Source organism: Doryrhamphus excisus, chromosome 22 (genome assembly GCF_030265055.1).
Source record: "Doryrhamphus excisus isolate RoL2022-K1 chromosome 22, RoL_Dexc_1.0, whole genome shotgun sequence".
NCBI lineage: Eukaryota > Metazoa > Chordata > Actinopteri > Syngnathiformes > Syngnathidae > Doryrhamphus > Doryrhamphus excisus.
The window spans coordinates 9,292,535-9,310,987 of NC_080487.1; the positions used below are offsets into that span (position 1 = coordinate 9,292,535).

The 18,453-nt window shown below is 40.6% G+C and overlaps 2 protein-coding genes across 7 annotated transcripts in view; both read right to left on the bottom strand.

Annotated features, from left to right (window-relative positions):
- LOC131109813 (potassium voltage-gated channel subfamily C member 1-like) overlaps positions 1–7,220 on the bottom strand; it is a 57,025-nt gene extending 49,805 nt beyond the window's left edge. For 2 of the 4 annotated variants that reach the window (XM_058062180.1, XM_058062182.1), the window contains exon 1: positions 6,780–7,220. The gene's annotated coding sequence lies outside the window, so the exon portion shown is untranslated. The remainder of the gene's footprint in view (positions 1–6,779) is intronic. The other 2 variants (XM_058062181.1, XM_058062183.1) reach the window with 2 other exon arrangements.
- Positions 7,221–7,364: 144 nt separating this feature from the next.
- Positions 7,365–18,250, bottom strand: rexo4 (REX4 homolog, 3'-5' exonuclease). 3 transcript variants are annotated; one of them, XM_058062186.1, is made up of 9 exons: positions 17,791–18,250; positions 17,440–17,723; positions 17,220–17,366; positions 16,113–16,306; positions 15,629–15,717; positions 14,616–14,690; positions 14,467–14,541; positions 13,358–13,509; positions 7,365–7,562 (listed from the first exon to the last, which is right to left on the bottom strand). In XM_058062186.1, the coding sequence occupies exons 1-8, from the start codon at positions 18,007–18,009 to the stop codon at positions 13,363–13,365; spliced, it is 1,230 nt and encodes a 409-aa protein (XP_057918169.1). In that variant the 5' UTR covers positions 18,010–18,250; the 3' UTR covers positions 7,365–7,562; positions 13,358–13,362. The 3 variants fall into 3 exon arrangements, with proteins under 3 accessions (XP_057918169.1, XP_057918170.1, XP_057918168.1); XM_058062187.1 differs by lacking the exon at positions 7,365–7,562 and adding an exon at positions 10,290–10,306; XM_058062185.1 differs by lacking the exon at positions 7,365–7,562 and having other exon boundaries at positions 12,769–13,509; positions 17,791–18,249.
- Positions 18,251–18,453: the final 203 nt, after the last annotated feature.

An 18,453-nucleotide genomic window follows, 5' to 3' on the forward strand; every position in this document is an offset into this window, starting at 1 on the left:
GCAAAGTTTAGCTACTCATGTTGGTAATGGTAATGGTTTTATTTCATTTGAACATGCATCAGATTACAATTGAGTGCATCCCATAATCAGTTCACAGTTCCACATGTCCAAAAGGAGTAGGAAGAAGCAAAGCTTATTAAATCCTACCCCTCCATCTGGTACTTTTACAATCAGTAACTGTTACATTTGTTCACTTCCTGCTTTCCTAATATAGTTTAAGTTTTATTTATTTTAATTTATTTTATGAATTTGTAGAATCAGTAACTGTTACACTTGTTCACTTCCTGCTTTCCTAATATAATTTAAAAATATATTTTATATTTATTTATTTATTTTTTATTATTGTAAAATTCATTTTTATTATTTATTTATTTTTATTTTTTTGTCCCATACCGAAGTACGAGGTGATATGAGCATCCAATGACATAATGGGTACCATAGTAAGTGTCAATATAGTGATATATATATAGCACATCATGACTGGTTCAAGACTCTTCATCCTTGTATTTAGCAAACATCAACTGCTTGTATTGTTTCTTGAATTGGCTCATCGTTGTGCATTGTTTGAGGGTCTTACTCAATCCATTCCATAGTTTGATTCCACATACTGAAATGCTATGGCTTTTTAACGTAGTCCTAGCATAGAAGTGTTTCAAATGTACTTCTTCCCTGAGATCATATTTCTCCTCTCTTGTAGAGAAGTATTGGATGACATTTTTAGCTAATTGGTTATTTTTAGCCTTATGCATTATTTTAGCTGTTTGAAGATGAACTATATCAGCAACTTGAAGTATTTGTGATTTTAGAAATAAGGAGTTAGTATGTTCTCTGTGTGTTAGATATTATTGAATGTATAGCCTATTGTAACAACATCAGTGGCAATTATTGGTCACATTTTTTTTCTTCCTTATGAATGTTGCATATGCATTTCCACCCAAAAATAGTGATTGATGTGTTTACTCATGTTAGACTGCTATTATTTTGAATACAACTCATTTAATCCACCTCAGGGTTTAATAACAATGAAACGTGTTAGTTAAATGTATTTTACGCCCATTTTTATTGATAAAAAGCGGTGTTATGTAAACATACTGATCTTTAAAGAGTCAATAATATATAGTTTTCATATATGTATGTATACAGCAGTTTTAAAACACTGACTTATTTAAAGTTTACAGAAATGTAACAGTATGTAACATTCATTCATTCATTCATTCATTTTCTAGCTTATCCTCATGGGGGTTGCGGGGTGTGCTGGAGCCTATCCCAGTTGTCTTCGGGCGAGAGGCGTGGCCCTGTGATTGTGGCCAATCACAGGGCACATATAGACAAACAACCATTCACACTCACATTCATACCTATGGACAATTTGGAGTCGCCAATTAACCTAGCATGTTTTTGGAATGTGGGAGGAAACCGGAGTACCCGGAAAAAACCCACGCATGCACGGGGAGAACATGCAAACTCCACACAGAGATGGCCGAGGGTGGAATTGAACCCTGGTCTCCTCAGTATGTAACATGTAACAGTGAATTTCAGCTAAAATGAAAGGAAAGGTATATAAAACTGTGGTGAGACCAGCCATGTTGTTTGGTCTAGAGACAGTGGAGGTAGCAGAGATGAGAATGCTGAGGTTCTCACTGAGAGTGACCAGGATGGATAGGATCAGAAACGAGTACATCAGAGGGACATTCCATGTTAGAGGCCTTGGAGATAAAGTCAGAGAGGCCAGACTGAGATGGTTGGGACATGTCCAGAGGAGAGATAGTGAATGTATTGGTAGAAGGATGCTGCCAGGTAGGAGGCATAGATGAAGACCAAAGAGGAAGTTTATAGATGTAGTGAAGGAGGACATGAGAGACAGATGCAGAAGACAGGGTTGGATGGAGGAGATTGATTTGCTGTGGTGACCCCTGAAGGGAAAAGCCCAAAGAGAAAGACGAAGAAGGGTAGACAGTGAATGCAGCACGCTGAGTAGAGCAGCTCCAGCGTTCTAGTGTCCTGCAGTAATGGAAGCAGTCCTCCATACGGTAGAAGTCAATGAAAATGTGCTGCAGTACTTTCAGCGGAGGTCATGCAGCAAGTAAAAAAAAAAAATCAATGTTGTTAACCTTTTCATGTATTCAAAAAAATAAAATATTCCCCCAAGCCGCCACCATCCCTCTTATTCTCCTCCACTTTCCCTCCATCATTCTCTTGTTTGTGCTCATATTCCTGCATAAAGGAATCACCTTTCACTGAGGAACGACAACTTGTCTTTCCTCCTCCCCCTTTTCTCCCATCTCCTCCCACTCCTCATCATCACCAGCACCCTCCCCGTCAGCATCCCTCACGTTTGCACAACTTTCTCCTCTTATAGGACACTGCAGCACTTCTGTTGAGTTTTTTTTAACGCAAGGAGCAACTTCTCTCTCAAAGTGTGATGGCGGACATATGGAAACGGAAACAAGCCCAGAATGAGGTAAGTTTTGACTAAAGGAAATTGGGATGATTTAAGTGTATTTTTTTTTTGTGCTAAAGTTTGTAAGTCACGGTTAAACAACATCTTTAGATGGGTCAGTGTGTGGGTTGGTTTGCAGTTCAGGACCACGGACAGCTCCTTCTGAATCTCTCTTCTCCGTCTACTTTTGCTGCACTTTCTAACAACCTCACAGCTAATGGCCAAGTGTATATTGCTTCATATTTCACGCACACAAGTCTAGAACTGTTAGTCTTTTTGCTGACCCCCCCCCCCCCCCCCCAGGTGTCATATGTAGTCAGTTTATTATTTTGATACTGAGTATGTGCTTTAAATTGGGGGTTCTTTGTGTGAGGATGCATCTGGGTATTGTTTTATTGTTTATGCCTTTTGGTTGCAAGAGCAGATAAGGAAAGTGAGCAATGGGTTATAAAATGGAGGGAGGGGGGGCATGAAGGTGAGAAAGGAGGCATTGAGTGTTTCTACGCTAAAGAGGCTAAAACTGGATGTGGTGTGTTTGTGTGTGTGGAGGGGTCTCTTTCTCTCTGCTTCTCTTTCTCCTGCAGCATTTCCTGCCTCGGCCACCATGTCCTACACCCCCACCCCCTTCCCCCCTCTCCATCGCCTCAGATGTCTACACACGAGATGGGTGTACGCGGTGCGCTCACCTGGCACTAAGACACTGAAAAGGGGGCATCGCTGGAGCTGCTAATTTATATTAGCACAAACACTGCAGCAAGAAAAAGAGGAGGAGGAGGAGGAGCGGGGGTTTGGTTGAGTGTATGGGGGGGGTAGTGCGGGATTATGGGATGCATTGACTGTGAGGTAGCAGCAGCAGTAACCAGGGAAGAAGAGTGCGCACACAGAGAAGGAGAGAGAGGAATTTGGAGGAGTGCTGACTATGCGGAACCAACCTGGCTGAAAAGCAATAAAAAAAGGGGGGGGCATGAGAAGGAGAAAAGGACATAAGGGAAGGAGGAGGGTGCACCTATGCAGAAGGGGGCGGGGCTAATGATAACGTATTAAGTGATAGGAAATGAGCAGAAGGGTGTAAAAGAGATGGTGCCTCAGGGAGGAAAGCATGTGTGTGTGTGTGTGTGTGTGCGTGTGTGATACCTCTCAGCCATTTTACTCCTGCACCCCTACCCCCACCACTACCATCACCACCCGCTACCTCATCAAAGGATGTAACCACAAGGCGTCATGCTGTTCCATCCAGATCACTTCTCTGCCTCCCCTCCGCATCCCTTCACCATCACCCTCAGTGCATAGGAGACCTCAGCAGGTGAGATGGGGGTACTGCAACCGAGCTGTGCTGCCACCTCCCCCACTTTTACTACCTCAGAATGCAGAACCTTATGTCGTGAGTGATTCCACAGCCAAATATTGTGATAATAACGGATACACCGATAAGTAAATAGAGGCTGTTTTTGTATCATAACAAAAGTCAGCATGCAAGCAGGCCAGTTCCCACAACTTGAATGAAATAGCCAATCAATTAAGCAAGCGGAAAGGAAATGGCCCTACCTCCCCAGGGGACAACCAATCAAAACATACCGCAGCACACTCCACTGGGGGCACTTTTCAGCCAAATAAAAAAGACCCCTCCTTTGTATATGTTCTTAAAATAAACGAAGTAGAGATGATTAATACGTGGAGTAGAGGCAGCATCCCTCCACTAAAACCATTAAGCTCAGGAGAATGGAGACTGGGATTTCAATACAAATCTCATGGATTCTCACATGGATTCTTCATGCGGAACAGACAAGAGAATAACTAAAGTCTTTTTTTTTGTCTTGAACACAATCAGGTGGCCATGACGAGACAATGACAGGTCAATGAGGCCTTCAAGAGTAGCCAGCAGGGGCGGGATTAAAGTCATGTGGTCATCTTGAGGTACAGTAATAAGATGATGTCTGTATTACAATAAATAGCCAATGAAAGTATTACATTTTAAGACATTACCATTAATTAGGATACAATACATGCACCCTTACTGTGCTGCCTGTGTTATTATTCATTCATTCATTTTCTACCGCTTATCCTCACGAGGGTTGTGGGGTGCTGGAGCCTATCCCAGCTGTCTTCAGGCAAGAGGTGGGGTACACCCTGGACTGGTGGCCAGCCAATCACAGGGCACATATAGACAAACAACCATTCACACTCACATTCATACCAGAGATGGCCGGGGGTAGAATTCAACCCGGGTCTCCTAGCTGTGAGGTCTGCGCGCTAACCACTCGTCCGCCATGCAGCTGTATTATTATCTTTCTGGCATATTAAGTTGCGGTTATCAAACCCAATAAGTCACATTGAAATTTCTCATAGAGCTCAAAACACCCACTGCGTATTTAGTAAGTAATAAGTCATATCACAGGGGTCACTAACAGGGTGCCCCCGGACGGACACCAGGTTATACCCCCCGCCCCCCACAACCACATGAAGCACTTGCAAGCCTTTTTCTTCTGGTTTTCAGTCATGAGTTGTGTATATCAACATTTTGTTCACGTTCTGGTAAAACAAGCCGCTATGTTTGGGTTAAAATAGCTTAAAAAAAAATGAGTAGCCCTCACACATTTTTATTTTGTAATGCTGGTCTAATGATGAAGACTTTAGTAATAAAAATCAAATTAGGATGCACTAAAACTCAAAAATGGCACCAGTGCTGACATAAACGGTCGTATCCTGACGTAACAACTAAGTCGCTAACAGTGACTCACTTTGAGGCATAGTAACTCACACATACGTCAACACAACAATTCCTCATGTTTTCATTAACGCTGGAATTCTGACATCCCAATCAGGTCCTATACACTAAGTTCATTGAACTCAATTAAAACAAACTCATGTTTTAACTGCGATGCTAATGCTATCAAAATATAGTGACATTATCGTAAGATCGTCAATCTTAGCCAGTGTGCCATTTACAATCTTGGATCGTTTCTTTCATGAGCAAAAAAATTTTTTTAAAAAGACAATCCACTATAAGCTATTGCACGTTTAAGGTGATTGAAAGTCAATACTGATGGTCTTCCTGTAACTTGAAGTCCATTAAGATCATGTTTTAATCTTCATGAGGTCATGCATGGATGGAGTGAAGAGCGTGAAGAGCAGTAGGGTTACTTTACAGGGTATTGGACCCCCCCAGAAGAGGTACGACAAATACTGAACCCAATCAGGTACCTTATATCCAGTATGGACCCCATAAGGGGGTTCATCATCAAAGGATTCATTGGTGAGGAGGGGAATAGATGAGGGAAAAATGTGGGGGTAGGTTAACCTCAAGGTCAAAGATTTGAGCATTGGATTGTGTGAGTGCCACCCGCCGCTGCTGCTGATGATGACGATGATGATGATGATGATGGAGGCAAACATATAACAGCCACAAAGCCGGGGCAATAATTCAATCAGGAGCCACAGAAATAGATCCACTCTCTCATCGCTTTTGGTGTCTTTAGGATCAGCAGGAGCGGCAGGATCCTCACCAGATAGATCTCTTTTGGGCTCAAATCAAAAGGGGGGGGGGTGTTTTCTGGGTTACCCTCAGTCTAAAAATAGCACCAGCTGTAGATTTATAATGCAGGACTAGTGTGTGTGTGTGTGTGTGTGTGTGAGTGAGGGGTGGGGAGCAAATGGAGGAAGGCGAGCATTACGGGAAGATACAGTTGGCAGCAAGAAGCCAGGAGGGAAGCGATGGAAGGAAGGAAGGAAGGATGGAAGGAAGGAAGGAAAGGGTGTTATGAAACTCGAGACTTAGTGTGCATGTGTGTGTATGTGTGTGTGTGTGTGTGTGTGTGTGTGTGTGATGCAGCGGAATGCAGATGGAGCAAGTTGGCAGAGGTGGAAGAAGATCAGCGTCTAGACGTTTAACTGCCCTCCTACACTTCCTGGATCAGATCCCAGTTGTGATATACACTACATGCATTTTTTTTTAAATGTGTATGCATTTGTGTGTACTTGTTTTGTCAAACCTTGATACACACACACACACACAAAAACACGCATAGATACAGTATAAACACACAATGCATCACGCATGCATGCATGCAAAAAAAAAAAAAAAGACAGCAAGATGGGGAAACACCCACCAGTGCTGCTGCCATAAGCAATAACGCTTATGCAAATCAATTTCACGTCACAGCGAGCTTTATTGGATTCGATAGCGACAGCAATAGAAGCGGTACGGATGCAATGGTTAAGGCGCCGCATGCTATTAAGGACAAAACGAGACTTGTTGAATGCAGTCGCTCCCCGCTATAAACGGAAGGCGGAGAGGAGAGCTAATAAAAAGCATCCAAACACAAGCACGGTTAATACTCACTTTGCCTTCAGCGGGTTGTGTGGCAACAACACGCAAAAATCATCAATCACGGTGTGGATTTCTTTCTTTGTTAAAAAAATATACGGAGGTGGAGTATATCCAATCGCATTCAAAGATGATTTAGTTGTTTTTTATGTGTATCGCCCAGCAGGAAAAATGCCTAAAAATATATATATCTTATTGCCGAGTGTTACTTATGATCATGCTAATGATGGCAAAATGGATTAAAATGAAGCAAGGAAAAAAACAACACCCTGAGAACTGTCTCTGTTTCCTATCAAATCACAAAACCGCCCCTTTTCTTTGTCTTATTGCCAAAATATGTCCGGTTATATATTCTATCTGTATCTATAAGACTCCTTGACAAATATTTCAATGGAGATGCAGCCCTCTCTTTTGCCTTTTCCCTCTCTCTCTGTTCCTTCAGAGGAGCGTCACCTCCTGCACTAGTTTTTTTTTTTTTTTCACCCCCCCTCTGCACCCCCCTCCCTCCCTCAGACGATCCATGTGGGCGGATTAGACCTACAATACAGTAGGGTGGGAGGAAGCAGGTTGAAAACAGATGCCGGGCTAATATGGTCAATTTACACAAATAGACAAATACATGCAAAAAGGAGGGGAGATGCGGAAGGATGCTCTGTGATTTATTGCCATCTGCTGCTCTTCTTCTCCCTTTGTGATGCTGGGAGGCTGCACAAACACCATTTTGTCTCCAGGTTCCCAGCATTGACAGCAGCAGTCATGTGGCACCGCGGAGTGGCTACAAAAGCTATGCAGGGACACCTAGACACAAATAGTGGATTTACTCCATAGAGATCATACTCATTTAGGATTATATTTACCATTATGTTTGTTTTTATTTACATTTTTAATCAGAATCTGAATCAGAAAAGGGTTTATTGCCAGGTATGATCAAACACATACTAGGAATTTGTTTTGGTATTGTAGGTGCAGACACATCTATTAAAAAAAGAATGAAAAATACAAAATATACAGAATAAACAGTATAAATATATGTACAGTGTACACAGTCTGTTTTTTGTTTGTTATTCCGGAAGTGCAGTCTGATTGTTTTTCCTAAAAGTCCAAACTGGGCATTAATGTAACGCATATAGTGAAAGTCATTTAACCAAATAAGATACTCAAATGTTAACTAGATACTAAAATATTATCCTGAAGGAATAGGCATCTAGAAAATGTATTTGAAGTTACATAATTATTAATCACTTAATACACTCATTTATTATTAGGCTCAAAAATAACATATTTCCAACATTCATTCATTCATTTTCTACCGCTTATCCTCACCAGGGCCGCGGGGGTGCCGGACCCTATCCCAGCTGACTTCAGGCTAGAGGCAGGTAGACCCTGGACTGGTGGCCAGCCAATCACAGGGCACATATAGACAAACAACCATTCACACTCACATTCATACCTATGGACAATTTGGAGTCGCCAATTAACCTAGCATGTTTTTGGAATGTGGGAGGAAACCGGAGTACCCGGAGAAAACCCACGCATGCACGGGGAGAACATGCAAACTACACACAGAGATGGCCGAGGGTGGAATTGAACCCGGGTCTCCTAGCTGTGAGGTCTGTGCGCTAACCACTCGACCAACGCGCAGCCCCAGTTTCTATTTATTTTCTATTTATAGTATAGCGCTTTTAGGGTAATTACCTATGAGTAGCATTGATGTAGTTCATTTGTGCACAGAGATTTGTAAATAATGCTTTGTTTAAATATCAATTCTCGTGTATGCAATAAAAAAATAAACGTAAAAGCAAGTGTGATTTATTAGTTCATCTTCTACCGCTTATCCTTATAAGGATCGCGGGGTACACCCTGGACTGGCGGCCAGCCAATCACAGGGCACATATAGACAAACAACCATTCACACTCACATTCATACCTATGGACAATTTGGAGTCGCCAATTAACCTAGCATGTTTTTGGAATGTGGGAGGAAACCGGAGTACCCGGAGAAAACCCACGCATGCACGTGGAGAACATACAAACTCCACACAGAGATGGCCACGGGTGGAATTGAACTCGGGTGTATTTCCAACATTATTTCGATTTGCACATTTTCACCAACTACAGTATTTTGCCAACTTCAAGAGACACACACTATATTGGCGGGGGTTATGTTTCGAGACCACTAGCAAATAAATAAACATAAATAAGCTGGCCATTTTTGACATCCTTTTAGCTTAAAGGGGGACCTAGTATGCTAATTTCCGTCCCTTTGTATTGAGTTGTGAACCTATATGGACAGCTAGACATGATAATACGCACACAAAGCTTTCTAGCTCTTCCAGAATCTGCACCTATTCCAGCTGTATTTTCTCAGATTTCCTAAACAGTCTGTTTTAATGTATTCCACCCACTTAGCTGTGGTTGGTGACTCCCAAGCCTTCCCGAAGACTTCCGGACTGCTGCCAAAAGCCAACTGTCGAATTTTATTGATATATATTTGGATAGCTACAGTAGTCAAAAAGTGTTTAGGAGCTCCTGGCTTGGGACCCCCTGACTTACCATGTACGAACTCAAGAGTTATGACATAGGTCCGTGTTTACAAGTGCAGACAATCTTGGCACAACATCAATAGTGGAAATGTTATCATTCCAGGTTTTTTGCGGGAGTACCTGTGTTCAAAAAACCTGGTAGATACACAAATTGTGTTGAAAAAGGCTTTTACTATCTCCAGGCAACGGTGAGCTTGTAATTTGCATGCATGTAATAAGACGCTCCCTTATGCACACGCTATAATGCTACACAGACAACCCTTTACTTACACAAAATAAACAAAGTTAGGACACTTGACGCCCCTGTAAATTTGCTGTCCTTCAAACCTGAACAAATATTTCCTGGAATCCATTAGCCCTAGCTGCGTGATAACACAGGTGTATCTGGAAAACGCCCATATAAGGTAGTCCAGTGTGTCACTGTGATGTCACAGGCAGCCTGTGTTAGACAACACATTCTGAAACTGAGCATTCAGAGCCATGCCAAACCTCTTTCAGGGCTCACTTCCAAATGCGCAAACCTCATTATCTGACACTTTTAACAGGACATTACAACATTCTAACAATATTTATAGGTCAGAACATTTTTTAAAAAGCATGAATGGTGCCCATTTGACATGTCCAAAAGTTCCCATTTCTCCTGTATCGTCATGAACTACTTGTGTCGCTCCGGTTCCTGCAGGTCGTTTGAGCAGCAAGACAGGATGTAAACAGAAGCGGCATCTGTTTTTTTTTTTTATGGGAACACGGCATCATGTACAAATGAGGTTGTTGGTTGCAGTGATGTTTTTAGCTACTGTACACGAGAAGGGCAAAATACAAGGAACACCTACAAAAGTCCAATGATCAGCAGGTCTGCTAATGCACTTATTACTGACAGGAAACTCCAAGAGAGTGCATGATGGACAATACGAACTCATGAAAATTACAGTAGTAGTAAAAGGACAAAGGGCTATTGTGTTTGTGTGTGTATGTAGCTTACTGCGGCCGCAAGTGCATCTGAGAGGGATGAGAAAGAGAGAGGCAGAGAGAGAGAGAGAGAGATGATGAACCAAAGAGACACGAACGGGCGAGATGGGAGTAAGGCGTTGAGTATTAGTGCAAAGCAGCTTGTGTTATTGTTAAATGAGGCAGTTTATGAAGCTTAAACAGCTCGCTGGTACATGCAGAGGCTACAACAGAAGCTCATTAGCCGCTTTGACGCTAAACTTGCTTTGCCAAATGAGAAAAGTTCTCCAAAAGGAGTTTGCAGTACTTCAGTTGTTAGAATGAGGTCAGGTTTCTTCAGGTGAGCCTACACTGATATGAAACATATTTTACATATAATTTGACAATTGTCAATTATATCAATTATGAGGGCCAGTGGCCGCGCATTTACTCATATCAAACAAAATTTTTATATTAAATAAAATGATAAAAAACATTTTGCCATATTTCCTCAAATATTGTAGTAGCCTGGGGAAATTAGTGACTCAACTACAGAGAGTACCAGTTGAAACCGATATCTAAATTGTCCATAGGTATGAATGCGAATGTGTATGAATTATTGTCTATATGTGACCAGTGATGGGCTGGAGACCAGTCCAGGGTGTACCCCGCCTCTCGCCCAAAGGATAAGTGGTATCCAAAATGGATGGATGTTTTTTTAATGTTTGCATTAATGGTAAAGCACATTTTGTACAACTATATTCTCATCATAAATCATCATTTGTTTCCATTCACTCATCATTAGTAATGAGGTTGCATATTTTATCATAATAAAACCCACTAAACTTTTTTTTTTTAATTTAAGGCCACGGGATGGTTGATCAGCACTTATCAAGGCAACAACAGCAGAAGCAGAGCATTGTGTTAAGTAGCTCACTGCGTTTGCTCATCAAGCTGCATAAATACTGAATGTTCTTACTTAAGCGCCAGCATTAGCCAACAGATAGGCGGCAGCACGGTGCAGTTCATGCATAAGGAAGCAAGCTGACCTGAACGCATCTTTGCGTGGTCAAGAAAATGAAAAGGCACTTGGGGGAGGGGTGGAGGGTCTGCTATACCAGCACACGGGGACCTGGCGACACCAAAAACCCAAAAGCCTCTTTTCCCAAACATCCATTAAAAATGAATAAAAAATTCAGGTTCTTGCCTGTCCCAAAAAAAATCACAATCTCTCAGGTTGCTTCAATTTTCTGGTCCAGGAGGTGTGTGGGTCACTGAAACGTCTCTGGTCAAAGTGTGTGTGTTTGTGTGTGAGGATGATAACTTAACAAAACATGAGCCACTGCAACCACAAACGATTAATTATGATTAATTATTCATCTTCAAACAGCTAAAATAATGCATAAGGCTAAAAATAACCAATTAACTAAAAATGTCTTCCAAAATGTGATCTCAGGGAAGAAGTACATTTGAAACACTTCTATGCTAGGACTACGTTAAAAAGCCATAGCATTTCAGTATGTGGTATCAAACTATGGAATGGATTGAGTAAGACCCTCAAACAATGCACAACGATGAGCCAATTCAAGAAACAATACAAGCAGTTGATGTTTGCTAAATACAAGGATGAAGAGTCTTGAACCAGTCATGATGTGCTATATATATATATCACTATATTGACACTTACTATGGTACCCATTATGTCATTGGATGCTCATATCACCATGGATATGGATGGTCATATAAAGTTTAAAAAAACTTAAACTTAAATTATATTAGGAAAGCAGGAAGTGAACAAATGTAACTGATTGTAAAAGTACCAGATGGAGGGGTAGGATTTAATAATCACGTACGTGACAAAAAATAAAAAATATTTTTTTTAATTTAAAAATTGAAATAATAAAAATGTAAAGATTTAAATAAAAAATAAATAAATTAAATAAAAAAATATATTAGGAAAGCAGGAAGTGAACAAATGTAACAGTTACTGATTGTAAAAGTACCAGATGGAGGGGTAGGATTTAATAAGCTTTGCTTCTTCCTACTCCTTTTGGACATGTGGAACTGTGAACTGATTATGGGATGCACTCAATTGTAATCTGATGCATGTTCAAATGAAATAAAACCATCACCATCTTTATCTACTAATAACAAATATTGTTTTGCTACTAAAAGAGAAATCTTTCAGCATGCATGTCTGTTTTTATTTACTTGTAACCAAAACTGCATTCAGCCAGTCTACATCGACTATAGGGGGACTAACGTTTGCATCCATGATACAGCGACTACCAAGGTAAATAAACAACATTAAGTTATAGTATGTCAGCAGACTGGAGTTAGATTCAAGGTGATTTTCTTTTGAATGAGGAACCTCATCTAGGACGTCTTTGGGGTCCAAGTGTGCAGTGGACAATTGTTCCAACATTGCAGGGGCAGCAAATCAAGTGTAGACAAGGTCCAAACTAATGAACTCTAAATTTAGAGTTTAGAATTTCTGGTTCAAGATTTCTAATGGAATAATAATAGCTAAAATTCACATTTTGTTTATTGTAACTTTATTGTAGGCCAAATATAAGACAGTATTTTTACAAGAAAAGCCCAAAAAGACAAGTTGACTTGTATTTGGAGTTTACATTTATACATAGGCCGTGACCCTCGTGAGGAAAAAGCTGTAGAAAATGAATGAATGAATTTATACATAGGAACCAGCGGTGGCACAGATGTAGCAACTGTTAACAACTCATTCATAATTAACTCAATTCTTAAATTTTGTTCAAAAACAGATCTTATGAACAGAGGGGTGGTCTTATATTCAGTGTTGTCTTATGGTCAGGTGTCATCATGAGTGCAGTGTAATAGTACAGTGTAATATGCAGTTGGGTGTCTTATTTTTGTATTTTGAAGTGGACAAATACTGTAAGGAAATGAGCTCAACGTAAATATCCGCATTGGATGAAATGATGCAGGTTATGCAAACACTTACTTTATTTATCTTTATTTGTTTCCACACACGATGGCTTGAGTTGCTGAATGTTCAGTCTTTGTCCTTTCAGTCACTTTTTCCATTAAAAGTACAAAACTGTGTCTTGATTGGTGCTCCCTGTTAGCTTTAAAAGAACAAACCTGAATCAGGACTTGATGGAGTTCTTGGACAACCTGGGCTTGCGCTCCTCCTTCTTTTCCGTGTTGTTGGCGCTGCGGCTCTTTTTGATCTCAGCCTCCCAGTGCTTCCTCACCATGGTGTACAGCCTCATGGTGGCCTGGGCATCCTGGACCTGGAAGAATGTTTTTCCGAATTACATTCATGGTAATGGTAATGGTTTTATTTCATTTGAACATGCATCAGATTACAATTGAATGCATCACATAATCAGTTCACAGTTCCACATGTCCAAAAGGAGTAGGAAGAAGCAAAGCTTATTAAATCCTACCCCTCCATCTGGTACTTTTACAATCAGTAACTGTTACATTTGTTCACTTCCTGCTTTCCTAATATTGTTTATTGTTAAGTTTTTTTTAACTTTATTTTATTATAATAATTATTAATAATAATGTGAGTGTGAATGGTTGTTTGTCTATATGTGCCCTGTGATTGGCTGGCCACCAGTCCAGGGTGTACCCCGCCTCTCGCCCGAAGACAGCTGGGATAGGCTCCAGCACCCCCACGGCCCTCGTGAGGAAAAAGCGGTAGAAAATGAATGAATGAATTATTAATAATAATAATTATTATTATTGTGAGATATTATTATATAATCATTCAATAATTAATTTATTATAATAATTATTAGTATTTTATAAAAAAACATATTTTTATTTTTTTTCTTGTCACGTACCAAACTACTAGGTGATATGACAATTATCATCCAGGGATACGTTTTTACTCACAAAATCAGCATGTTATCACACATGTCCAAAAGGAGTAGGAAGAAGCAAAGCTTATTAAATCCTACCCTTCCATCTGGTACTTTTACAATCAGTAACTGTTACATTTGTTCACTTCCTGCTTTCCTAATATAATTTTTTTTTTATTGTTTTTTTTTTTTTTTTTTGTCACGTACCAAAGTACGAGGTGATATGACCATCCAAGGACATAATGGGTACCATAGTAAGTGTCAATATAGTGATATATATATAGCACATCATGACTGGTTCAAGACTCTTCATCCTTGTATTTAGCAAACATCATGATTGACATAGCGTGCTGATAAATAACGTCGAGTAGGATGACTTACTGAGGAATGTTCACCCTGCTGGACCTTGACATTGAGTATTTTCTCGCAAAGTACTCTCAGCGCCGGGCGGTTTTTCTGAGAGAAGAAAATACATGTAGAACAATGAACATTCTGTTAAATGATGACGAGAAAATTCCATCTGTTGGTACCATGACAATCTTCCTGAAGGGTTTGTACTTCTGGGTGTCACGGATTTTCTTTTTTGGGTGATCCAGGTGCAAAATCTGCAAAATGAAAGAATAGGTTACTTTCAATGGGGATGTAGCTGGTTATTACAGCTGCAGGAAGGGACTAATATAGCACTAAGAACAGTTTGAACACTTCTCAGATTCAATTCCTTCAAAAAGGGAAGGATATATCAGGACAATATCAGAATGGAACAAAACATATGTAGGATGATGATTTATCTACTGATCGGTGCTTGTGTCAAATTTTATCTTAAAGCTGGGGTGGGCAAATATTTTGACTCGCGGGCCGCAGTGAGTTAACAATGGACATATATTTAACACACACAAGTTTATGTTCATAATTTTCCTTGAATTATTTGTCTAATTGTATATGTAAAAGTGTTATACTATCAGCTGTATGTTCTCATGTCCCTTTTTTCAGGAGTACTTTAAACATCAGACCACATCAACCTATGTCATTTCATTTTACAGTTTTGTTGTTTGTTTTTTTTTAACTAAATAAAGACATACGACTTGCAAGTCATGTTGCCAGTTTGTATGTTAAAAGCTGAAATACTTAGAAAGCAACTGGCGGGACGGATTCAAATGCTTGGTGGACCGCAGGTGGCCCGCAGGCGGCCCGCAGGCGGCCCGCAGGCCCTAGTTTGCCCACCACTGTCTTAAGGTCACCATGCAAAATACACATATTTCACCTGGGATTACTATAAAATGAATCAACCAATGAATTATGTTCACTACTTCAAGTTAATTAACATAATAATAATTAACATTTATGGTTTTGAAGTGTGTACATGGTTTCAGGTCAAATGTCTGAAGAGGTACGCCACTGTAAAACATTTAGGAACTACTGACTTACTGTAAACTTAGGAAAGGGCTTCAGACGGAGTGTTGATGAAGCCCAAAAAAATTACCACTTCCACATGGAATGAGAGGGAATCCAAAAGCCACTACGCAGTGCATTAGAGTAGCAATACCTTTAAGTCATTGTGCAGCGCATGTCCCACCAGTATCCTTCCCTTTATTATCTCTGCTACTTCTTTCTGCACAGTTCTTACGTCCTCTCCTGCAATTGGGAAGCAAAAGGAACAACCAACATGAGGAACTTATTTAATGTGACATTGCAGAAAACCAGCTGCACGGCGGTCGAGTGGTTCGCGCGCAGACCATACAGCTAGAAGAGTTCAATCCCACCCTCGGCCATCTCTGTGTGGAGTTTGCATGTTCTCCCCGTGCATGCGTGGGTTTTCTCCGGGTACTCCGGTTTCCTCCCACATTCCAAAAACGTGCTAGGTTAATTGGCGACTCCAAATTGTCCATAGGTATGAATGTGAGTGTGAATGGTTGTTTGTCTATATGTACCCCGCCTCTCGCCCGAAGACAGCTGGGATAGGCTCCAGCACCCCCGCGAGGATACGTAAGTGGTTGAAAATGAATTAATTGCAGAAAACCATCACTCACCATCTATGATGTCCTCAGGCCGGATGCCGCTGACGGCCGTCCTGTAGTCCGTCACCTTCTCGGTGGGCTTCACGTATTTGTCATAAACACACTTCCCAAAATGGTTGACGAGGGAAACACGCGCCAAGATGCTCTCCTCGCCATCTGGACCGACTCCCACCATCTCACAGTCTATCCCGACAGCCTTTGTGAGGCTGATGGAGAACAAGAACACAGGATTGAAGTCACATGACAACACATTAGCCATGTTTACATGAGGAGTTTTTCTCTTTCCGAATGGAATCTTTCCGAATGACCTTTCCGAAAGCAATGGTATACATGGAAAGGAATATTCCAATGGCGTGTCTACATGCGTCACTATAATCAACCAGAATAGTCAATGGGGCATGCCCAGTAAAGCGTAAACACCAACATCACGTGATACCGACTTCCTCCAGTTTTTCTTTCACTTGTTGGAATAACTCCGTATTGACAGTTTTTCCTTCGTCCAGTCTTGAAATTTAGTTTGAATCAAAAACAAACTTTCCTTAGCAGTCCAGTGCCGATTGCTCGCCTCCATTTTTTTTTTTTAATCAAAGAACGTCTGGAGCTGCGTGTTACGTCATATCTCAGCATTCGCTGAAAGACGGCACCCAGGAACAGGAAAAGATAAAGTTCAATCTTGCTAATATTTTATAATTAAGCTCGGCACATGTTTTATATAGATATGTATTTTCTTTTTTAATAAAACTGGACTTGTGAATGGCGTATAGAAGGGTTTAGATTCTGTTCCACAGATGGCGCTAATGCACACCAAAGCTGCTTGCCAACCGCCAATAAACAACAGAAGAAGAAAAACACCACAAAGAAGAACGCAGTCTGACAACTTTCCGTTTGAGCGGGTACAAGATACCTCAATCGGATTGGGGAAAGGAATATTCCACCCCTGGGAATCCCATTATATATTCTTTCGGATTGGCACTTTTCTTTCGGAATGAGGTGTATACAAAGGTTACATTCTTTCCGTTTGAGCGAATAACCCGAATGGAATTGGAATATTTGGGTCCATGTAAACGTGGCTACTGAAAGGTGGTCATGTGTCACTGAAGCTACTGTGATATCACTCACCCTTCAAAAGCTTTTGTCTTCACCAGAGCGGCCTCTGTGTCTGGATTTTTCTTAACACCCATCTTCTTCCTCATGATATCTGCCGCCTCCGGTCCCACAGTCGCCTCAAGGTCCTCAGGGTCCACATCATCAAACCAAATGTCCACTCTGCAAATCATCCAAAGCAATCATGTAGCTTCATTATTTTAAATACAGTAGAAATTAGGTGATGTATACGCACTCTGCAGGTTTGGTCACTTTGGCCTCAAGTTTCGGCTTCTTGAGTGTCTGCTCGTCATTTGGTTTGTATGTGTTTTTCCTTTTAGAAGCAGATGGCTGTTTTGTCTCTAACGCAGCAGGACTTTTAGCCTGAGCGGCAAAAGTTTTGTGTTGGACGACTTTTCCTGAATCTGTCTTACTGGACTTATTTTTCCGATGTAGATTTCCTTTCTTTTCTTGCTGAGAACCATTGCAGAGTTCTGATGTTTGTGGCTTATTTGTCTTCGTCTGAGTTGACTTTAAAGTCTGTGGGAATGAACAAAGCGTTAAACGTGACATGACTTTGTTTTTATAGGAAGAGAAGCTGTCTTACCTCTTGTAATAACTTCCAATTGGCAGAGAAAAGCTGTTCATCCTTTGGAGGATTTGTAAGTTGAATAGTCGAAGATTTTTTTTCAACTTTAGCTTTCTCCATTGGTATCCACAACTTATTTTTCTTTTTCTTTTTCACAGTTGTGTGTTTCCTGGCAGGTTGTGATTGTCTTTCAGAAGCATGCTTTTTTTTGTCTTTCACCTTCGACATTACAACCATTTGATGACAGCTTCTTAAGAAGTTATAGCAAATACACGGCTGTTAGCCTCTTCGTCATTAAACGTGCTCTTTGCACTAAACTGTGTGAGGGGGTGAGATACTGCTCACATAAAATACATAAAATACGCGGACGAATGCTCACTGCTTTAACTTTCTCCTGGTACACGTTTAACTTCTACCTACCCATGCGACAAAACCACGCAGAAGCGTCTTCTTCCGCTTAGTGTAACAGCTTAAAGTGTTCGACAGCAACATGAACCTAAGAAGCGCTAACGTCTATCTAGAAACAAACATCTTAGAGAAAATATCGAAAACATATACATGTAATTATCATTTTAAATATATAAAACTACTACTACGACTAATACTACTAATAATAAAATATCTAACAGAGATCGAACAGCACGCTGAATCTATAGGAGGAACGTTGGTTTTTCCAAATGT

Bases quoted from the DNA above. Each gene is read 5' to 3' on its own strand.
- rexo4 (XM_058062186.1), bottom strand. From the start codon at position 18,009: ATGGTTGTAATGTCGAAGGTGAAAGACAAAAAAAAGCATGCTTCTGAA. The intron at 14,691-15,628 runs GTATTGCTACTC...TTCATTTTGCAG, and splicing joins CGCTGCACAATGACTTAAAG to ATTTTGCACCTGGATCACCC. The intron at 14,542-14,615 runs GTACCAACAGAT...TTCTTCTCTCAG, and splicing joins CCTTCAGGAAGATTGTCATG to AAAAACCGCCCGGCGCTGAG.